Below are 24,961 nucleotides of genomic sequence, written 5' to 3'. Positions count from 1 at the left end.
AGCGGTCAGATTAAAAGTCGGTGCGATAAGCTCCTTTGTTGTAATAACTACAAAAGGAAACTTGGCTACATTTTGTGCATTGTTCAGTTATTATCTGTGACTAATCATGATAAATATATCTTATCCAAATTGTTACAAAAAACAACAGCAACAACAACCAGCAAATAAAATGAGCAGTCAGTCCTCTGTAGAAAATACAAAACACATGAATCTGAGATAATATTTCAATTACATCATTTCCATATTGGTAAACTTTCAAGAGCCAGGGCAAATCTGTATAAATCAGCCCTCCATGACTACTGATGGCAAGGAATTCAGCCTGGTCATGTAAAAAGCTGTACTAAGACGCGAAACAGACCACATCTTTGTGCCAGCTTCCAGGCGCATTCAGAGCATGGTATTTTGATGCCACATGCTCTGAAGCCACCTAGAAGCTGGCATCATGACACCCACCCAAATGTGGGCCAGCTTCACAGCACTCCAATTGCAGGGCATTTACACAGTGCACACCACAGGAGCACCATAAACCTGCAACAGTATGGGGAAAGTCAGGTATCTGCCACTTCTTTTTGTCTTCATTTGTTTATTATGACTGCCAGATTGGGGCTGCAGTGTGAGGTTTCCGTGGCCTCAACCCAGCTTTCACAGGAGCAGCTTGAAGCTGCCCCTTCAGGGTCATCTGTCTCACCCCTATATTTAGGTACTTTTTTCTGTCACCAAATACCTTGCAGGCTGGAGACTAGCCTTAGACTACAAGCCAAGCCATATTCTCCACGAGACAAGATTTTTGGATGTTTAGCTCTAATAATTTTGCTTAATACTAATATATTCCTTTTCCTGCCCAGCTGGAAGCAGCTGATACTCTGAATAGCCAATTGAATTTACTTTATTATGGACAAATTTCAGCTATGAATAAACATAATTATCAATTAAAATCAAGAATGAGTAAACATGGTCAATGGGAGATGATAGTTTGTGTTCATCTTTTGTTGAAGTTATCCTGGCTAAAGAATCAGTTTGTTGTGCACAAAGGCAGCAAGTGCAAGAAGTATGATGCCAGCCAAGAATGAGAGAAAGCCTCAGGTGGCAGCAAGGAAATTAGTATTTAATTACCTGAAGTTTGTCCTTTATTGATTGAATTATAAGGCACTGTCCCTATGGGAAATCAAGATACACACATAAGCCTTTCACTCTACCAGATCATCATTTTAGTCAGACAATTCACAAAGGAACCTATAAAATGACCAATCCATATTTCTGGCCCACTCCCAAAGTATTCTCACCTAGCTTATAGTATCATATAAGCACCCATCATGAAACTATTTGTTATGTACACTTCTACCAGACACCTCCTGGATTCACAGCTTTTGTAATATCCTATAGTTTAGCTTTAATTCAAGTAGCCAGAAATCTTCTTAATGTTTCCTTTTATTCTCCAGAACCAGGTGAGTGCTTTCAGCACATTCTTTTTTCCCTTGTTTTGTACAGCTGTGAACTGCAGAGGTTTGAGATATGTAAATAGGTCTTTTCAGCTGCAGCACACAGATCAGGCAATGTATTTACTGGAAGATATTAAGTCAAAATATTCAACTGGAAATTTCTGTATCAGACACTTATTATACTGTTTGATGTGCTTTCCTAGTTTCATGGCGTTTTCAGTTTGTTTTCTTTCTGGAGCTGTCAGTATGATAAAATTCCTTGTCTCCTTAGTGTGGATTGATTGGCTGATTCATCTGTTTGTTTATTATGACTCTAAGCAGCTCTATGCAACTTGTGGTTGCAAATGCACGGTATACATAATTTAGCAAACAAAATGGAGGGAAGCCATTTCTCTTGCTGTCCCTCTCTGGGTGTGATGAAAGAACAACATGGGGATCTGACAACTGAATAAAGAGTTCTAAAACTGGCACTTAGTTCCACACAGGTCAGTATTAATTCCAAGTCAGTATTAATTCCAAGTGCTAAAAATCCTTCCTTCACTGATTCTGGCACCACTGGGGAAGAATTTGCAAATGAGAAGAAAAGACAAGGGCAGAGAAACAGGAAAACTGCACTCATCAAACTGTCCCAAAACCAGCTTGGTCAAACAAAAACAAAAAATCCAATACAACTCCTTTCTTACTCCATAACCAAAAGATATTCCCTTTTCATTGCAAAGGATCCAGAGGAGATCTTGGGAAATGGACACATCTTCTACTGAGTTGACTGGAAGGATGGATAGCTTCTCATTATTTAAAGGACAAAAGAAAGGAAAAATTGATCTCAAATGACGCACTTCCTTAAATATTGTTTCCTCCTCCCTATATTACAGAGCCTTAGTGCTTGTGATTTGTATTGCAAAGCATGAAGATGGCACCAATATGATTAAGTGACTAAGAATTAGTAGATTTTTATAATTAGTAAAAAAATAAACATTTAAAAAGTCTCCTACCAGCTCACTGCCAGATCATGTACTTTCAAGGTATTGCTCAGCCTATAAGCTCCAGATTTCAGTGGGCGCAAACATTCTCGTGCACGGGCAAGGTAAGGATTGACTTGAATATCCTCAGGAAATTCTGAATCCTGGATTAAAAACACATATACAGTACATAATTAAGTCTCAGTTGTTACAAGCATTTAAAAACATATTATAATCATAATTTTACCAAGCATTCCCACCTTCACATTGCCCTCTACAGAATGTTCAATATTCCATTCAGTATAAGCGATGGGTATTAAGATACTCCGTCATCTCCAGAAGTTTCCAGAACTCCTTGATAAAATCAGCTCAAAGACATTCCCTCTGAAATGTAAAATTTCAAGGAGTGTTCTAGAGGGTAATTTCTGTTCACATGGGGCACTAGTAAAATCCCAACATTGGTTTTCAGGACTACAACAGTGTCCCAGGATCGTTTGCAACATAGACTGCATCTGAACTACAAAAATAATGCAGGTTGGCACTGGCTTAGCTGCCATGGTTCAAATGCTATGGAATTCTGGGGTCTGTGATTTTAAGATGTTGAGCCTTCCCTTTCAGAGAGTTCTGGTGCCACAATGAACTAAAAATCCCAGGATTCCCTATCTAGGAGCCATGGCTGTTAAAGCAGTGTCAGCCTGCATTATTTCTGCAGTGCAGATACAGCCATAGACATACAGTGTCTTTGGGAAATGTCAGTGCTGTAGGTGCTGCAGGAAAACTAGGCATTAGTTTACAATAGGAGAGTATTTGGAAGAGCACATTTATCTCATTTCCAATAGAAGGCAGTCACCTATGTCAAATTACCGGGGGGGGGGGGGGGAGGCATAAAAAGGTGTATAATGTAGCCTCTGGTGGTACAGTCTGTTTAGACTGTACCCTATCTAACATATAGCTGGCAAATGACAAAAGAGGGGAAAAATCTGGCCACTCTAGAAAAGCCTGTTTTGTTCTTCCAGTTGGTGTCCTACACATACTTATTGGTTGCACAGCTGAAAACACAATTGCTGTATATCACTCTGCTCTTAAAGCTGTTCAGAATTATTGGATTCCATCCCTGGAGCTATGTACATATACATTCTGAGCTCTACCTCTAGTCCCAAGAAGACTCCATCGAAGTAGTAGTTATTTATTTCATGTACTGTAAATCCTGTCCTGACCATACTTCCCATGCCAAGATGTAACTATGAAAAAAGTGTGGCTGCACATGGAGGCAATAAGGGGAACTGCCACTAGAAGGGCAGCAAACCTACTCTTGATTTTACCACCTGTCCTTCCACAGCTGCTCAGAGCTCTCCAGGAGTCATCCCAGTGTTGGACCCTGTATCTTTAGAGGTTTAGCACCAGTAGAGGTCCAATTCAGTTTCTACCAGTTGCAGGAGGAGGAGGAGCAGTAGTAAATCTAAGAGTGGATTTGCTACCCTATAGCAATGGATCCACAGGTTACTGCTTATACAGAAACACTGAAATCTGCGGTGTACATTGAGAGCACTCCCTGTCACCATTAGATGACTCCTCATCAGGGCAAGGTAGAGCTATAAAGCTGTCTAAATTTTACTCTCACATGTTAGGATGAATAATGTGACCATTTTTTTCCTTGGTTGCAAAGAAAGTCAAGAAAGCTGTCGTATATTGTTCATGTTTCTAAGACTATTCACAGATTTTAAAACTATTCTGAGCCAAAAACAAACAAACAACCCCCAAAACCTACACAGAAAACAACACTTTTGTGCAAAATGTTTTCCGCACAGGAAATCTGTTTTCTATGCAGAATATATCATATTCTGTGCAAAAGAAAAGAAAAGAAAAAAAAAATGAAAAGAAACTCAGATGTATTTTTTTGCACAGGATAAATTCCAAACAGAGAACACTCTTGCTTGTGTAGGATTCTCCTCATCAGGATGTCTTGACACCTTTTTAAAACCATTTTTCAAAATATTGTTTCCATCCCTTATGAGAGCCAAGCCCTATGTCCCCTATTTAAGTTGAAGGGCCTTTCATTCACATTCCCAATATGACCATAGTATGTGATATGTGCTGGCATTCAATGCCAAATTCAATGTGCTGACATTTGAAGAAATAAATTGCTCGAGGCCATGACTTATTTTTTATTGTACATGTTTTTATTACATTCTTCTAAATCCATCTGCTCATTCCAACTAGAGGGCACCCACTGACTCAAAGGGGTTTGGATACATATCCTACCATTCAGCAGCTAAACCAAAGGAACTAATCCTGTTGGTACTAGCACCTGGATATTAACCACTGTATTTTGTTCTTTTCAAACAAATTTAACAATCTGACCAGATTTTTTTTATCATTGAATTAAATAAATTGGGGCCAGATTACAGGAATGATTTCTTCTTCCTGTAGACAGCCAACCTGTCTTCATTCACTAGATTGCATTGTCAAATGAATGGAGGTGTCTACCAGAAAGAGCATCTGTTGGATGGTGATGCTACAATTAAGCAATGGCCTCACAAAACTGACTTACTTGGAGCATATGTCAGAATCCTTTCAGTGTCAGGAGAAGGCAATTTTAAATTCCCATGACATACAGGAAATCGCTTGTTTCAGCTGATAGAATTAATTCTTCCATCCCTTGAAGGATTTGAATGCTGGTGCTATGATGTGTTGGTTTTCACACTGATTTCTGCATTAGTTTTAGATATCCAGTGGATTGGTTTAGTTTATTTGATGGTATTTTACTGGTTTAAGTATTTTCTGAAAAGCCCCAAAGATGATTACTTGTTTGACACAAACATAACATAAACATGTAGACATATTTTGGGAACTGCAGGCTGTCGTTGTGAATAAAACACCTCCATAGGGCCAGAAGAGGCTTCCCTCCTGTCCATCTGCCTTGGTCCAGGCCTCAGAGGGAGAGAAGAATGCTGGACCTGATCCCCTCCCCCCCTCACCATTCCCTTCTCCTTTTGTGTTGTGTCCTTTAGATTGTAAGCCTGAGGGCAGGGAACCATCTGTTATCCCCTCTGTTATAAACCCCTCGGATTCCCAGTGATTGGGAGGTATATAAATAAATCCTATTATTATTATTATTATTATTATTATTAAAAGAAATTTTGGTCAGAAACCTGAAGACTCCATTCTTGGGCAAGCGTTTCAGGACACTAACTCATTTGACTCATTTATTAAATAAATCCCATTATAAGCCAAAGTCCACTGAAAACTGCATAGCAGGGGGTTGGACTGGATGGCCCTTGTGGTCTCTTCCAACTCTATGATTCTATGATTCGAAAAGATGCACTTAAGTCCTTTTTGTGGACATGACCAAACATTAGTGCCTTACACCAAAGCATTCTTGACAACAAAATTATAGTGCAAATAAACCCTTAAATTTGGAACAAGTGAACTTCAGACAGTGAGAGCTAAACATGGGTATTTCTAGGAATGCATGGGTATATGGCACTGTGCAGTTATTTCTTAATATAAGCAGCTACTGGACGTACTCCAGTACTGCCTTTTAAGAGTAGCTTCAATGTATAAAGTACGTTCTAATCGCAAAAGAACGAGCAAATTATTCCTTGAAAGACCTGAGATTGCATGCAACCGAACTGATAATCAAACAAGCCCATATCATAGGATCGGTAACAGAGCCATTAGCAACGAGTTTCATAACAACTGCAAGCAGAATAACTTGAAAGACATGATTTGTGTTACATAAAAAGGCTTGCATATTCAGTTAAGTATTACATGTCCTTGGATTTCATTGACGAGTGTGGTCTCAAAATCTTTCTAAAGATTAGTCAGCAGGAAAGATGTAATAATCAGCTTTAATTATTACGGCTAAATGATCTTTATTAAAAACAGACTGTCATTTATAAATGTCAGAAGAGTATGTGACCTAATACAGTATTCTTTAAGAAATAAAAAAAATTATTAACATCCTCATTATCTTTATTATATGATTTAAAAATTTCACATTCAATTGATGTTTGTAAAATTATCAGTCTACATGGCTGCTGATAGTTTCATTAAAAATATTAAAGCATATACATTGTCTTTTCAAATTACCATCACCCCTAGAAATTAAGAATAGGAAAAGATCTCAATATCTCAAGCATACATAACAAAGATATTAATACTAATATTTAAGTGCTTATTTTTTAAACCTAGTATTGCAGTTGATCTGTTTGATTGAGATTGAGAAACAGGCGGAGATCAATAACATTCTAGATATAGAATATGGAGAAGGAAACACTTATTTTCCTTATAATACACACTCTAATAAATGGCTACAGCTGTCAGAAAACATAAAACCCTCTATTTTAAAACAAAATACTAATGGCGAAAAATGACTGGGGCATCTCTGGCTCATAGACCTAAACTAGTGCTCATCCCATTTTAATTTTCAAACGTACTGATAGATCTTTCCCCTGCCATCTCCTTTCACCCTTGCTTTCTAATTCATACACTAAAACTATAACCTAGATATCCGGTACATGAATCAGTTCAAATTAATTTTACCTCCCCTCAAACCTTTTTAGCACTATCTTCTTGGATATACATTGTTCAAAGATACTCCAGCTTTTAAACCCAGATGTTCAGGCTTCCTCCCCCCCCCCCCCCAACACTTCATATTCATTCTTCCCCCCACCCCAGAAAAAAAGTACTCCACATGGGTACAATCTCCAACCTTGGTTATCTTGGATCACAGCTGCCACTTAGATTTTAATCTACATTGTAAAGTGTAGACACATTTGGGGTTTGACATAATGGCAGGGTTACCATATTTTCAAGAGCAAAAAATAGACTGACTACTTCAAACCAACGAGTTTATCTGACAAGGGAAATTGGAAGTATAATCCAATGGCAATCCGAATGCAATCATGGGGTTTAACGTTATTGCGTGATAGACTACCACACACAATTTCGGGCAATGGGAAGTCAGTCCGAGCACAATCATGGGGTTTTACGTTATTGCATGAGAGGTGATCACTCGCAATTTCGGGCAATGACAAGCTATTTTTGGGTGATGGGAAGTCAATTCGAACACAATTCGAATTCACGTAAATTCGTTGAACTAGCGAATTCACATGAATGTGTTCTGGCCCCGCTTTCTTTTCATTCAAAATTAAGAGAAATTCCTCCCGTGTGATAAATTCCCAACTCTCATTTCAAATACCTTTAAATACAGAAATTTTCACTCTGGAAAAGGGTACATATCTAGGGAAAGGAGGATATATGGTAACCTGACATTATGAGGAACAGTTGTATTGTAGCAAGTTTTTGACTCCTGCTTTTTTATTGTAATCCTGTATGTCATAGCTACAAGGGAAAGATATGAAATTCTACTTCCATTTTTGAATAACCATAGTTTATTCATCCTAAACCTATACTGTGCTCAGCTTTAACAATGGTTAAGAACAACTAGCTTCATGTATTATAGTTAATCTCAGTTTGTTCCGGTCTAGCGGTGACACCAGTTAATCTAAAATAAGACGCATAAACTTCCATACTGCTCCTTGCAATCCAACTGGAAGAAAAAAAAGTTGCATAGTTCAACTCACAGCCAAATCTCACATGTCTAGTAGATTCTATAAATTCCAGGTCTGGCAAGAGATACAATGGCGGGTGGCAATGATTAATCTTAGTAAAGTTTACTTAGTAAATTTGCTCTAGAAAACTTCTAAACCTACAAGACAGTTAATTAGAAACAAAAGGCCAGGAACTACCAGGTATTGTTCCTTTTGGGGCAAACTCTCCCCACCAACAATTAAACATTTTATTCCACTAACCTAGATTTCCACTCCTAAATATTGTCATTCATCTTCTTAAAGTGTCTGTTGTGATGGATATCTCTGATTAACATAAATTACAATCCCTCTTTTCTTTTCTTTTCTCTTCTGTTAAAGTAGAAAAGTGCCTTCTCAATTTTCAGAATTCATTCATCTTTTTGATGAATATGAATCTCTCACAAACAAATTATATTATGTTTTAATTTCTGTAAGTGATGAAATAGCTATCTTCTTTCGTATGGTTCCTTAATACCCCATACATTCCATAATAATGTTTTCATTCTGCTTTATCTGTTGTTGAAGTCAGATCCATTTCATATTGGTCCTCAAACTTTTAGCTTCTTCTAAACCAGCCATAGCCTTCCCTTCTTCAAAGGTCTCGTTTTCATCTTCTCTTGGTATTCATCTAGATTGTTTCCATATTTTTTCAAAAAATCCTTAGCCTTTTCAACTTTGTTCATTCTGAACCTTCTCCATCTAAACCACAGTGTACCCCCTTCTGGTTTCTTCCATCTGAAAGGTATATTTTTCAGTTTCAATTTGTCCATCCAGGAGGTATATTATCTTCTCTTTTTTCAAAAGGTTTGGGGGGAGGGATGTCTTTGAGAAGAATTAATTCCTTATCATTAATCTAAAACTTGCTAAATTGATGCAGTTAGAGTACTGTTTTTCTTATTTGTTTTCTAACCATATAAACCATCACATTCCTAGGTAGCTGCTTCTGTCCAGCCACAAAGGAATCCAACCTGCACACTTTATTTATATCTCAACTAAAAGCTTTAGGTGGTATATCCAAATAGTGTGCTAATACGCCAGTCATGGTCTCCACTGCATTGCTCAGGTAGTCCTCCTACCTTTATACATTTCTCTCTCTCTTTCAAATCCACAAGAATTATCTTGTCCAGTTACTCCTCCTTTTTCTTTTTCATCTTATCTGTAGTCTTCTCCAACTTATCTGTTTTCTCCTCTAAACCTTCTAGCTTTTGATTCACATCTTTCATTTTCCGTGCCATTTTCTCCAAAGAATTTCTTATATCCTTTAGATCAGAACAAAATTCCTTCACATCTGTTTAAATTTTTCTCCTTGTTGAGCTATTCTTATTCTTCTTATTATTCTTATTATTATGCTTTATTTATATAGCATTTCCATCATTTCATATCCTGTTACATGATATGCATATTCACGTAGATATGAATTTACTAAAAATATTAAAATATTACATACAAAATAGTGAATTGAAGTTTAGCTGCCCGTTCTGAACTTTCCTCACTTTTGAAATGTTATACTTTATTCCATTGTGTGAAAATTCAGTTCCACATGGTTTCATCCCAAGACCACTGCCCTGAACTACAGCCATAGAGCTCTCTAGCAGACAATTCTAAATATCTCCCCAAAGAAATAAATCACACAGCTCCTTCAGAACGGAGGCATAAGACTAAAATAGTATCCAACTGCCATTTTTGTGTGGTGTAAATTTACTCTGTGTTTCAGTAATATGTCTGAACTGATCAAGAGAACTGAATCTACTGTCAACATGCCAAGGGTGACCATTGGCTGAAGCACCTGGCCTGGAAGAGGCTGCTTCAACTCTGATCACACCAGGACTGCAGTGACTACCCAGCCCACTTCCAAAGCAGGCCATTGCTGCAGTACCAAATGGGCCACTGGCAGCAGATTTAATCCCCTCATAAAAGGTCTTGTCCCATAAACCCAGCCTTGGCATGGCTTCCAGACATTTTAGTGGCATTTGTTTAGCAGACTTTATTTGGCCTGTACATTTCAGGCCCATCTGACACATTGTAGGAGAATTGCTATAGAACCTATTAGAACACTGGCAGAGTTCTTCCATTAGCATTTACACAAGCTTTTGGGGAATAGCAAAAGGAGGCACCCTCTTTCCTTTCATGATCCTACACCTCTAGAGAAGTAGATGGGGAGACCTTGAAAAGTTCAGTGAAAAATATCTTTCTTTTCAAGGATCAAATAGGAAAGATCTAATTTTTTCCAGCTTTTATTTCTTTATTTGGCTTTAGCCTTAGTAGACCAATACAATGTTTTCCACTTTGACTGGTTTGCTCACATTCAACCTTCTTCAATGAAAATCATGTAAATACCGCTTTAGAGCTAAATACCGCTTTAGAGCTATCTCTTGCTAAAGTAAATATGCACACACAAATATATTTACCCACATCAAGGAAGCAGTGCAAGGAAACCCTATGGTGAATCTTGTTGAATGAGAGACTTCTTATTGTAAACCTTTTATAAGTTATACCACACACTGTAATGCAACATGATTTAAACATGGCTAGTTATTTTATAAGCATCTGAAATGCTGGGGAAGTTAGAAGCCATTGCTGGAAAAAGAGAACAATAAAATCTTTATTATATACTACATCTTGCTTAGCTTGCTAATAAAACTCATAAAAATCACCCACAAAGGTTGTGCCTACATAAATCTCCCTTATTTCAGCTTTATAACCCTGACAGATTTTTCTTTCTTTTTTAATAAACATAAAGATAATGTGTAATAGATAGTAAAGGTTAGATTAATTAGTTTAAAAAGCCATTGCAGAACTGATATAGCTTCATGAACTGTGTTCATTCAACTGTTCATACAAGCATGAGTAATAAAGCCAATAATAAGTTGAAACCTGAAACTCCTCCCAACACAGGTCTCAGGTTTAAATGTTTTTTAAAGGTAGTTAAACTTTCTTCATCTGACAGTTATGATGCAAATAAGAAAAAAGTACCAGTGTATAACTGATCCAACTGTTACCTTTCTGCTTGGTAATAATTTCCTGGTCCTCATGAGCAAAACTAGACAATGTATTTCAAAACCTCATGCAGTAAAAAGTTTTTTAAGGTCTAAAAGGAAATATCGTCAACCTTTACAAATTGTGATTTTCTTTTATTATAGCAGTTGAAGTCTTTTTATAACTAGTCAGTCACATGGTAGATTCTGGGGTGGGGGGGGGAAGCAATACCAGATACCTTACTGCTTGTAAGAAATATCATACTATTGACCATAAAGTGTATTTAATATGCACCATGCAGTTTTATAATACTATTCAGATCATTAGCATCATTACTGTTTTATTGGTCTGCCATTACATGCCTAGCTGCTCATGCCTAAGACACATTTAAGTCAGTGGGACTAGCCTGAACGATAGCAAAGTTGTGAATGTTTAAACAACTCAATCCACAGGTTGCATTCAGATGCAGGAGCTTTCATAGGTACCTGAGTTTTCACATTCATCACAAACTCAAAAACACTCCTGTATATATAACTTTTCATGAAACTGTAAGCAACAAAGTAACCAATTCCTGCAGAGCTTTGAACTGCGAATTTAATGCTATCTTTTTGACATAGGCGCGTTACAGACTGCCCAAAAGGGGCGGTCTTGTGCCGCTGCCGGTTGCTGCATCCGGGAACCGCAGCAGCCAAACTGCGCGGTTCCCAGGCGCAGCAACAAATAAGCGCCAAAATGGCGCTTCTTCCTGGGCCCCAGAAGAGGCACCGCAAAGCGTGAAGTGCACACTTGCAGCGCCATTTCCGGTCCGCGACGTCCAGACGCTGTGCATCCGCAACATCAAAATGGCAACGCCCATCTGTATTCGGCGCCGCCATTTTGACGTAGTCATTACGCGCGAGGGGCATGGCGCATCAGGAAGCACCACCCCTCGTGCATAATGACGGCACCTCATGGGCCCATCTATAACGCGCCATAGTTATTTAAAAGTAAGTAAATGTCAATGAACCAAGAAAAAGTTGCAAAATGCATGTGGACAAGGGGAATCAACAAATATTGTTCTATAATATCATTCTATACACGCAATATAGTCACCCCTCCTCACTCACGGGGGATCTGTTCCGGACCCCCACCCCCACAAGTTAGGAGACTTGCATATAATCAAGCCCCGATGAAATGCATGGGGCACGCTCTAGCAGATGAGCATAGGGCACACACCGTGGGAGCGTGCCCCATTTACTTCAATGGCAGGTCACCCCTCCATGGATTGTCAAGTCCACCAATTTCAAGTCTGCAGACTTGGAGGAGCGACCGTATTACTTAATGTCAGGGTGTTCGGCTTGAAATGAATTAGTGTCCTGCTTACCTCTACTGAGGGCAGCACAGCAGGAGATTGTACAAAGGAATCCAAAGTTCACATAATACCATTCAGTCAGTCACAGCAAAGGGCAGAGGCAAGAGCATAGTCACAAGGCAAGTCCAGAGGTCAGATAACCAGTCATGAATCCAAGAGCAAAGAACACAATATCTGGTTGTCAGCTGCAAAAAAAAAATCTCTGCAGAAGGAGGTCTTTAAAAAGGTCTCAGTTTCTCTCAGGTGAAGCCTATTAGCTCTCCTCTTGGCTTCAAACCTGGAAGAACGCCTAAAAGACTCCTTGACCTGTCTTCGCTCCACAGAGTCTGTTTCTCTCTCTGCAGCTTCTTGAGCCTCCTCTGAGATTGCTGATCCAGGTAGCCCCAGATCTGCTCCATCTTAGCCTCCTCCATGTCTTCAGAGTCTGAGTTGTCTGACTGTGCCTCTAAGTCAGGCCCAGGGCAGTCCATGACAATCAGAACTATACGCTCAGTTCAGTTGACCATGGGCATAGTCTCCAAAGCTTAAGTGATTCTAATAGATATATGAGAGTTCTGCTTCTCATATGTCTGCAAATGTTCCCCAATTACACAAGCATCACATAAGAAATGAATGCACTACTCATATCCTGATATAGTCCACCTTTCTTGGATGTGTAATAAACTGCTACATACGTGTGGGGAGCCCTTTGAAAACTACCTATCATATAGAGCTCATGGGTTCTATACATGCTGACTGGGTCTGCAGTAGCCAACATTCCTTTTTTGTTTTCTTCAGTTAAACTCCTGCACTCTTGTCTGTCCTTCGCTTCACCATAAGCATCCGAAGAAGTGGATTAAAGTCTACGAAAGCTCATGCTACAAAGTTCTTTCTTTCTTTCTTTCTTTCTTTTTACTTTTATCAGTTAGTCTCAAAGGTGCTACAAAATCTCTATACATATTAATTCTACAGACTAACACAGCTACATATTTAAATGCTACCTACTGAATGAGTTATGCACTTCAGGGGGAAGCAAAGAGGGTTTGCTATGTCTAACAGCATGTCCACTCCATGTGGACAAAATACCCTTAGTATACAAACTCAAGCATATCTTTTCATATGCATTCATAGAAATATCATATGTCTAGATAAGTGGAGTCTTGGTTTAATGGATGTTTTAAAATCTCCTGCTCTTCCCAGCCAAACCAGAAACATTGAAATAATCATTCTAAACCTTTCACCGGTATGTTTTTAAAGAATGGAGATCTTTGGATGCATTGATTTTTAATACACAAGCATTGGTTGGGCTGGAGACGGCAGAAGTTTTAAATATTTCACCACAGTTCTGCTTTTAAAGTGAGACTAAGGGCTGACAAGTCAGTGACAATAATAATAATAATAAATATAATAAAAATTTTATTTGTATACCGCCCTTCCAGTGATCAGGGCGGTGAACAACATATTAATAATACAAATACAAATACACCACAATACATATTAAAATACAACCATATTAAATCAAAATTAAAACCCCAACAGCCAGCTACCATTGCCGTCGAAGGGAGGGGAAGACTAGCTGGAGCTTGATTCGGGGAATGCTAAACGGAATAGGAAGGTTTTTAGCTCCCTCCTAAACTGGGCCAGGGAGGTGGCCGAGTGGAGCTCTATGGGCAGCATATTCCACCATAATACTAGCAGAAAACCTACAAGGCCTTGAATAACTACTAAGAAAGATCAAAGAAGAAAGTGCAAAAGCAGCTTTACGTGTTGACTATAAAGAAAACAAAAATAATGACCACAGAAAACTTACATAAATTCAAACTAGACAATGAGGAAATAGAAATAGTAAAAGAGTTCTCAGATCTAGAATCAAATATTGACAGAAATGGGTACTGCAGCCAGGAAATCAGAAGAAGATTAAGAATGGGGAGGGCAGCTATGAAAGAACTAGAAAAGATCCTGAAATGCAAAGATATACAACTCAGCACCAAAGTTAGAATCATAAAAGTCACTGTATTCCCCATTACAATGTATGAATGTGAGAGCTGAATAGTTAAAAAAGAAGATAGGATGAAAATCAATTCGTTCAAGATGTGGTGTTGGAATCCCATGGACAGTCAAAAAGACAAATAAATGGGTCCTAGAGCAAATTAAGCCAGAAATCTCCATGGAAGCCAGGATGATAAAACTTTGGTTGGCATACTTTGGACGCATCATGAAAAGACATGAATCAATGGAAAAAACAATAATGCTAGGAAAGGTGGAGGGAAGTAGAAAGAGATGAAGGTCACATGCTAGATGGGTGGACAATATTAAAGAGATCATGAGTATGAGTTTGCATGAGTATGAGTTTGATGGGAGGTGTCCCATCAGCAGGGTTGTCATGGGATCAATGTGAAGGCAGTTAACAACCAAAAAGGATTGTAATAGGGCACATAAATGAATTCCAGAATTCACAGGTGTAGATAAAGCCTGCACTTTATTGATTATAGCAAAGCCTTGGGCTGTGAAGACATGAAAAACTATGGAATGCCCTAACAAACTGGAGGTGCCACAACTTGGAAATGGCAGAAATTGAAGTACAGCATTACCTACACTCAGGACAAGAGACTACTGTCAAAGCAGAATATGAAGAAACAGAATGGTTTCAAATTGTCAAAGAGGTCAGACAAGGCTGCAGTTAATCACACTAACTTGTTTAAGTTATTCACACAACATAAGATATGGAAAGTGGGATTACACTCAGACACAGAAGGCATGAAATCTGGAGAAAGAAACAGCGAAGGTAATACTAGCACAAAATATCAAAGGCTTGACACAATTCCTGACAAAAGTTAACAAAAAAGGTGCCATTATTAAGAAACCAAAAATAATGACAACAGAAATTCTACTAAAAGCTAAAATGTGTGATGAAGACATTGAAACTTTTCAAAGATTTTCTATATTTTGGCTCAGTCATAACAGACATTATAATCAGAAGAGTAAATGCGTTATCACACTAGGGGGCAAACAGGATTTAAATTAAAGTTAAACAAGAGTTAAACATAAAATATCATGTGATAAACATCAGTTTAACTCTCGTTTAACTCTTGTTTGCCCCCTAGTGTGATAAAGCAGTTAAGACTTGGTAAGGCAACTATGAAAGAACTAGGTAAGATCTTCAAGTATAAAGATATATAACTGAATACCAAAGCATTTCTGATTTCTATGTACAGTATATTTGTGAAAGCTGGAGACTGAAGAAAGCTGACACAGGAATAAAATCAACCCATTTACTTTGGACATATCATGAGACAACATGACTTACTGAAAAATATGATCCTACTCAATAAATCTGATGGCAGTCAGAAAAGAGGAAGAGAATACAACAGATGGTTGATTTAGGCCCAAAATGCATGGGCCACAACCCTGTAATTTTTTTAAAAAATTGTAATTTTTATATTTTTACGATTTTAATTGTACAATTTTAACTGTTGTGTTTTATGTATGGTAGCCATCTTGGGTCCCACTTTGGAAGAAAGGCAAGATAAAAATAAAATAAACAAATAAACCCTGAGTTTGCAAAATCTGAGGAAGACTGTTAATAGTAGTGTTTCTTGGAAGTCTTTCCATTGTAGGGTTACACTGACACTGACAAATAACAAAGAACAAAATCTAAGAGTAGGCAATTGCCTGTTTCCTGTGCTACTATGATGATTTACTAACTGAGATGCCATTTGGACCAAAGTATGGGCTTGACAGCTTATTTTAGTAAAAGCACTAACCTTCTGAGAGGAAAACAAAACAAGCAGCATGCTGATACAGAAGACTCAATGTAGACAGAAAATCGATTTGCCAGAGATGGGGAGGGAAACATCCTATAATAGGTTGATCCCACTCACTGCTCCAGTAGGCAAGAAATAGACTTAGGAGAAGCCACTACCAGTGGGAGCAACTCCCACCATTCCTCAGTCTAGTCTCTGCCTTGATTCAGTGTAGGCTATGTTTTTCCTTTTTCCATTGGTTCCTTTGCTTTATCTTAAAAACTTTATTCTAATTTTATTATATTTCACTGTTTTCTCCTACCTTGGCCACTGCTCATAAAAACAACAACATCCTTTAGCCTTTTTTCTATTCTTCTGTCTTTCTAACCTTTATAGATAACATAACCAAGCAAGCTTATAGTCAGGTCTATTTGTCCTAAGTTGCCATGTATGTCTTGAACATATATTGGACATGTGGTCGTTAGTAACACCAGAGTCAGTAGCAGGGATGGAAAAGCAATACCTTACCTAGAGTGGGATGTACTTGTCCTTCAAGCAAAGTATCTCCTGGGATGGCCATGACAAAGCCACCAAAGGTGGACAGAATCTTCATTGGGCTGGTATCAACAATGAAATCAGGACTTCAAATTTGCTACACCTTTCCAAGCAAAATGCACCACATTTATCAAACACAGAAGATACAGAATCATCCAAGTGAATAAGATACCATGGCAGGCCTCTTATCTAGAGCGATAAATAATCTACAAGACCTTGTTCACCAAGAGAATCAGCAAAATAGAAGATAGGAAGATTCCAATTAAAATGACATCTTGCTCAAAGAAGAGGTGCAACTTGTTGGGGTGGATGTACACCCTGATATTATTTAGCACTGAACAGGACACATTACAATTTCAGCACAGATGAAATCTCCAATGAGTCAACAATATTCAAGTGAAGTTCTGCAACCCCAACTACCATAACTTTCATAAACACCGAAGGATCCACCCAGGCTCCAAACGACAATGCCTGAAAGTGAAACAAGACTTGCCCTAAGACCATCAGAATTTTCTGCATTGAGGATGGATAGCCAAATGAAAAGAGTTATCTTTTAAATCTATAATTACAGCAAACCAATCTTCCCAGTATACTAAGTGGAGGAGTTCTATCCTGTTTGGAGAAGATGAAGTAGCGGGAATTGAATCCTGCTCCATTCTGTCAGAGGAAGCATTTCTACTGTTCTCTTTGAGAGTAACTTGTCAATCGCATCTAAAGACAGAGCTATAACAGTAGAGATCAAAAATGCTTCGGGGCAGAGTATCAAAGTCTATCCAGTAACCATACTGAATTATGGACAGAGTCCACTGGTCGGTGGTTATAGAAGATCCAGTTACAAGAAATGACTCAAATGTACATGTGAATAAGAACATTTCAAGACTGTTCTGTCATGTAACAACCAAATAATTTTAACTTTCTGTATAAATTTTAACTGTCTCTAATTACACAATAGAATTCAAAGATGTAGCCATATTAGTCTGCAGAATCAGTATGTAGATTGATCTTGCAGCCCCTTTGAGACTGACTAAAGAAAGAAATTGGAGCATGAGCTTTCATAGACTTAAGTCTACTTCCTCAGATGCATTCAACTTAAGTCTACGAAAGCTCATGCTGCCAACTTCTTTCTTTAGTTAGTCTCAAAGGTGCTACAAGATCTAATTGAAGTTTCCAGGAATCTGGCCAATATACAGTATACTATTATTGGTTCACATACTTATAGGCTCTGTATGCCTTCTGAAAAGACTGTGAAGCAAACCAGGGAATTCAGAAATCAGAGAAGTTTCCTCAGGATTCTCCAGGAAAATTGACAATTGCCACACCAATGTTTTAAAAAAAATAAATCCAGGAGCCAAGAAGTCTCCATCAGGGAAGTATAAACAAATTAGCCTAAGGGCCTCAGAGGCCCAGATAGACACCAGAGTCAGGTAAGACTGTTTCTGCTTATTAAAGGTAGAGATCAAAGGCAAAAATAACTATGAAAGAAGACAGACTGTAGCAGCAGTCTGGTTAGTGCAAGCTTAATCACACAACTGCTGCCTACAATATTGACAGCTAAGAGTAGTTTCCCTAACCTAGCAACCTCACCAAAGCTACTTGCTTACAGTAGATACAACTAATGAATCTTTGTCAAACTGGAGAGGAATCAATTGGATTTTTTTAACCACACATTAGGGATGTAATTTTTCATTAAGTTGATTCTTGAAGAATGCAATTAGTCATTACAGAAATTTTCTACCTGCTGCAAGGTGACTTTTGAAATCTACACAGTCTCTGCAGACAATTCACAGTTTGAGACTTACTCTGTACAAAATTTGCAGCAGTTTATATGCAGGAAACATAATTTTCTGTGCAGAAAAGGCTGTTGCATTCTCTGCCAAAGAGAATACTGTCTTAGGGCTGGTACAGACCAGCATGAAAAGACAGCTTCCAGCCAGCTTGGGAGCATGGCGTACACATGATGCACACCCCATGATGCTTGGAAGCCAGCTTCACACTGCTCAGCTGCACATACGGCAGCTGGCTTCCAGGCGCTCTGGCAAGCATGGGCTTTAGAGACCACATGCCACAGGAGTACCATAAAGCCACAGCAGGGTAGGAAAAGCACAAAAGCCACTTCTTTTTGGACCATCAAAAAAGCAGATTGGGGCTGCGGCATGAAGCTGCCACAGACCCAATCTAACTTTCTCGGGGGCAGCTTCAAGCCAGCCCTTTGTATCGGTCTGTTCCATCCCTTAGATAGCCATACTAATCAAAAGCTGTATCAAATCAAACCTGCTAACGTATGAACAAATACTAAATATAAAGTTGCATCCTACTGTCCTGTGTCATAAATTTTCTGAAAATCATGTGTTTAAGGCATACTTAACTGAACTGCCAATCAGACTTAGAAGCCCAGATAAAGGTGGACTATAGAGAACTCTGCTTAGACACACATGAATACAGCAAGTACTTTCGGTATTCATATGGAAATAGGATTAAGGCTTCACATCTATTTCAAAACATTTCTACTTTCCTGAAGATGGCGTCTTCTTTCATCGCTCTTTTTCCTATTAAAAATTGTGTCATGGAAAAAACTTCGCATTGGCAGTTGGAGTCATCACTGCCTGTAAGTCTATGACCTTTGAGGGCATCTTTAAAAACTGTCACGATACATCCCTAACCTTTTTCGTGTGTTAGGGATGGAAAGAATATTAAAAATATATATTTAGAAAATATTTAAAAGATGTTTCGAGAGTGCTGAGAAATACTGATGAGGGAAATCCTGAACTGATGAGAATCTTCAAAATCAAAGTCAGTGCCTTCCTCAATTACAATATCCCAAATAACAGAGCAATAAAATGATACTAACGAAACTCCTTATATACTTAGAAAAATATATTAAAAACTTAAATATATATATTTTTAAAACACCAAAAAATCATGTAATAACACAACCAGATTAATTTCTGGTCTAAATTCTTGGAAAAGTCCTTCACACATGCAGTTGACATGAGATGTTTAGATGGAGTTCTATATAATCCAAAGATAATATCCAGAATTATTTGACTGTTTCATGGTTCTTCTTCGTTATTAGTCATTAGTAATTTAATTCATTCTCAATATCAGGGGAGAAAAACAATTTTAAGGTTACTAGATAGTAACATTTCTACCAAGGTACTATCAAAGTAGTGGACAAAGCAGAATTAAAGAGATACTACCCTGAATGTGTACTGCACATGTAGGCATGGCGGGATTAATCTCTCGATTCGAGAAGGGTTACAGCTATGCTCTGTGAAGGTGTATACCCATATATGTGAGTAACAGAGACCATAATGAAGGACATTTTTTTAATAGTCTTCATCAAATTTTTACAAATATGTTCCACAATGCAAAAAATCTTGCAGCTATTTACAGTTGCCTTAAAAAGGTGACTCCAACTGTCAAGGCACACTTTCTTGTTGAAGATAAGAAAAACTGCAAAATAAAATTTTATATTTAAATTTTACAGATGATTTCACTTTATTTACTTTTTCTAGACCATCACCAATATTGGAAGTGAAGACCCATTCATCATCAGGTGAGTTTTAAGTCTTACATCCAAGACCAAGAGGAGGGGTGGGCAACGTTTTCAACCCTGAACAACACACATACAAAAAAGGATCAAGGCTGCACATATGAACTAACAAAGACAAACCCATAGACCTTCCTCTGCTGACCAGCATGCATATTTTTACATTTGTGCATTTTCTTTCCATCTCAGATCACTTTCCACCTCCTGCTTTGATCAGATGAGCAATGGGAGTTATGCGATTTGAACTGGTAAGAATGTGCATGGAAATGAGTCTCTGCACAAACTGTCTTCCCCAATTAAATAGCATTACCAATAGGATGACAAATAACTCTAAAGAATATGACTGTCCTGGGCAAAGATAAGTGTTCCGACAAAGTGTCTTCACAACAAGATTAGCTTGACATCAATATGAGGAAGAATTCTAGGACAGATCATTATCAGCAGGATCTGATAAGGATGTAAATTCTCATTAATTTGATGCTCACTGGCAAAAAGAAATGATTGAATCAATCACGTTCCCACTGTTAGAAAGTACTGCATTTTAAGAAATATTTGAAGTTCAGAACTTACTCTGCACAAAAAAGTGGGGGGTTCACATAAAATGTAATGCTTTGCACAGAAAACATTGTATTACATTTTCTACTCAGAAAAATATTAACTGTCATCAAGTTGTTTTCAACTTTTGGTGACCCTATGAATGAGAGCCCCCTGGGCCCAAAATGCATGAGCCAAATATGGCAGCTTCTGGATACTGTGGTGGTGTGGTGTTCACATAATACACACACCCCCAAGTGGCCGGAAGCCACTCCAAGGCCAAGCTAAGTGGGGGAAATCCAGTCCAAAAAAGAGCAGATATAATCTGCTCCTGATGGTGGCTGGCTTGGGACTGCAGCACCAGCCCACTTCAGGAGCAGGATGTGCAGTCATTGTGATTCTGGCTGGAGTAGCCTCCAGCCCTTCCTTCTGGGCCGAATGCTTCAGCCACAAGTCATCCTATTATCAACAGCCTTGCTCATGTGTTCCGGACTCAGGGCCATGGCTTCTTTCACCAGATCTATCCATCTCCAATGGGAGGCAAGATGGTGCCAGTACAATAGGCAGTGTTTTAACTAACTCCATTATACTTTGTTTACTTTTTAGTCTTTTATCTTGAATTTTAATTCTTCCACTGTGTCTTGCCTGGAAATTAAGCTTTTTTCAGTTGACTGGTGTATCTCACTGCTGTAAACATTGTTTAGTATCTACAATGTGGTCTTCCTCTATTCTTACTGCTTTCTATCTTTGTTGCCTTTTCTAGCAATTGTCTTTTCTTATTGTCTTTTCATGATATGCCCACAGTACGACAGTCTCAGTTTAGTCTTCTTGGCTTCTAGGGAGAATTCTGGCTTGATTTACTCTAGGACTCACTTGTTTGACTTTCTGTCTGTCCATAGCATCTTTAGCACTTTTCTCCAGCACTACATCTCAAAGGAGTTTACTTTCTTCCTATCCAATTTGTTCACTGTCCAACTCTCTCATGGTGATGGGCAATACAATAGCTTGGATGGTCCTAACTTTAGTGTTCAGTTACATTTTTTTGCATTTTAGGATATGGTGTAGTTCTTTCATGATTGCCCTTTCAGGTGCTAGTCTTCTGGTTTCTTGACTCAGTGATTAATGATTGAGCCAAGGTATAGGAAATCTTTTAACTATTTCAATTTCTTCATTGCCTATTTTAAAGTTACATTGACCATCTGCAGTCTTCAGTATTGTTTTCTTAGGCGGGTTATAAACCGCCATAAAGTACGCGCTCCGCGTGTACTAGGGTTAGGAAGGGCCGTATTAGGGTTAGGAAGGTTCTTACCTTCCTCACGGCCCTTCCTGCCAGTACGCGCGGAGTGTGTCGTAAATGGCGGTGCCCATCCACATGGGTGCCGCCATTTTGACGTCTTGGATGCTGTGCGTCCAGACGTGTTGCGGTGGAAGTGATGCCGCGAGGGCGCGCTCCGCCCCTTGCGGCGCCACTTTCGCGTTTCGAAAAGGAGCGCCATTTTGGCGCTCCTTTTTCGCTGTGCGGGGAAGCCTCGCGGTCTGGCCACTGGGGCTTCCCTACGCAGCGAATGGCGGCAGCGGGAAAACAGCCCCTTGAAGGCCATTTGTAACCCGCCTTAATGTTCAGCAATAAGCCTGCCTTTGCACTTTCTTCTTTAACCATTCCACGTCCTGGCTATTTTCTGGACCCAAAACAATGGATTCAAATTATAAGACAAGAGATTGCAAGAAAATATTAGGAAAAAACATACTGATGGTAAGATTGTTCAACAGCAGAATAGGCTACCATGAAGGCTGGTGGACTCTCCTTCACAGGAGTTTTTTAAATGCGAGTTGCCTGGCTTACTCTCAGAAATGCTTTAGCTGTGGATTCCTGCACTGGCAACGGGTGAATTAAATAGCCCTTGAACACCTTGCACCTCTTACAAGTCTATTGTCAGAGAAGTACTCAGGGAGGGCTCAGCAGTACGGGAACTTTTTTTTTCAATATAAGAAACAAATACAAAAAGAAAGTTTGCTAAATATAAAAAGCTTAAAAGGAAGAGAAGAAATGTTATATAGAAAACATGATAGGTACGTATATACCTCTTTGTGCCGGCTTGGGGATGGTGTCAGAGTGCGGTGTTCATGCCACACACCCAACAACAAGGGGAGGGGTGGCTTTGTGTTTACATGCCCACAGGAGTGCTGCAAGACTGGCATGGCACTGAAAAAGTCAGCTTTTTGACAGCTCAAAAAGAAGCAGGAATTTGCTGCTTCTTTTTGTGCCAGAAAAAAAGCTGGGTTGGGGCTGTGGCGTGCGGTTGTCGTGGCCCCAATCCGGTGTTCAAAGGGGTGGCATCAAGCTGCCCCTTCAGGGCTGTCTGTTTTAGCCCAAAGACTCTTATCACAAATTCCCTTGGAAATTTTTGAACAGATGGATGTTATATACATACATTTAGAAATGAGGTTATTTTAAAGTCACAGGCCAGGAAATGGGAGAGGAGGTTGAGGCAGTGGGACAGAACCTCCCTTGTTTCCCAAATCAGTATGATCAGACAAAAAAAAAAAAACACCCTAAAAAAGGATGGTTGCTGTGGCCAGGAATAACTAATAAAGAAGAGGAAAAGACTGTTTTCTAGGATGCAGCAAGTGACTTGATGACTCTGCCTGGGAAGCATTCGCTTGCAGTGGTGGGAGTAGCAAAACTGAGAGTCAATGTGCTGCAAGAAGTGGGGAACAGAACTAAGGCTGACAGTAAAGATGAGCATTTAGCTTCTGCTATATCTACCATTCTAGAATATTCATATTCATAAACCATGTCTTTTAGGTTCAGCATCCCTATTTGGAACCTTAAAACCACTTTCATGCTGAAATGTGCTTCCAGGAATATGATCTGTACTTATATTCCTTCTAGAGTTTCTGGAAATCTTTCACAAAAGTTTTGACTCTAATATCAGACAATGTGGGTGTACTCATTTGTGTTCTACAGCATATGTGGATCCATTTCCTTGTGCAGAAAAGCATACAGCAATGGGCGAGCGGCTGAGGAAGAATAAAATCAGTTTATTACCACCTGGCCTCTGTACAACAAAATGTAATGCCATATGCTTCTGTGGCTATCCTAAGTGCAAACTGTTATTCAAGAGTTGTGATTCCCTCTAAAATCTCTAGACAGGAGCATACATTATTTATGAGCACAACAACAGATGGCATAGTGAGGTGAAAATGAATTGTATTCTAAAAAGTGATACAAACTTACTAAAAAATAATGTTCTTGTGCTGCACTCATAATGATTCTTAAGTTGCGGTCCTGACACAATAAGAATCCTTTTTATTACAGGTAGTCTTTCTAAATTAATGTAAAATGAAAGATACCTGTAACCTATTCTAGGCCTAATTCCCACTATGGTTTAAACCAGATTGTGATTCCAAATGGTTCGGTTTAAGCCACCATGGTTCCCACTTAATTCAAATCGCTGAAGCAATTTGGAAAGGGGGGCATGGTGTTTACCCATTTAACCTGTGTTTTACCCATTTAATCAGTGTCAAAAAGACGCTGGTAAAATGGGGTGTTTTTTTGGGCTGAATCAATTTATTTGGAAATAAGTTCATAGAAATTCAGTCCATCTCCTCAGTGCTCGTATCTGGGATATCACTGATAACTTGCAAAACTTATCAAAAGCACAGATCAGTACCACCTTCTTCTCATTCATGTGGGTACCAATGATGACCAAAACATCATTTGAGCAGCTCACTTCTGACTATGAAGGAAGCAGACGGAGTTTGATGCATAAGTGGTATTCTCATCAGTTCTGCCAGTGAAGGATAGAGGACAACACAGGGACAGGAAGATACTAAAAGTGAATGACTGACTATATAGATGGAGGAGACAGGAGAGGTTTGGCTTCTGGGGTCGTGATCATCACTTCTTAGGCTGTGGACTTGGAAGAATGTCTTTGGTTGTAGCATAGCAACTCTGATCAAAAGGGCTTTAAAATGAATTCTTGGGGGTTAGAGATGATAACTCAAACATCATCCCTGAGGAAAGCTCTAAATTCCAAGATGCAAATTCCAGAGAAGAAGGTGAAGGAAAGCATGGGATCCCCATCTGCTCAGACCTATAAGACAAGGATACCAAACTCATGGAATTAAAATAACCATTCCTCAAGGGACAGTACCCACCATGTAATTGTTACTTTTTAAGGCAACAAGATAAAACATGTACCCAGGACTAATCTATTACAGAACAGACTAAGGTCAGGAAATGGCAGAACCCCTCTAATGGTCAATCACATACTATTC

General features: G+C 38.9%; 1 protein-coding gene across 1 annotated transcript in view; it reads right to left on the bottom strand.

The window, feature by feature from the left end:
• The window catches only part of SPAG16 (sperm associated antigen 16), a 506,576-nt gene that overhangs the window by 424,173 nt on the left and 57,442 nt on the right, over positions 1 to 24,961 (bottom strand). The window contains exon 10 of the mRNA XM_089477933.1: positions 2,432 to 2,562. Coding sequence (XP_089334059.1) covers positions 2,432 to 2,562 — 131 coding nt within the window. The remainder of the gene's footprint in view (positions 1 to 2,431; positions 2,563 to 24,961) is intronic.

Source organism: Sceloporus occidentalis, unplaced genomic scaffold, assembly GCF_023333645.1.
Source record: "Sceloporus occidentalis isolate IW3139 unplaced genomic scaffold, rSceOcc1.0.p SCAF_12, whole genome shotgun sequence".
Lineage (NCBI taxonomy): Eukaryota > Metazoa > Chordata > Lepidosauria > Squamata > Phrynosomatidae > Sceloporus > Sceloporus occidentalis.
The sequence above is the reverse complement of the archived record's forward strand: the minus strand, read 5'-3'. Positions and strand labels throughout refer to the sequence as shown.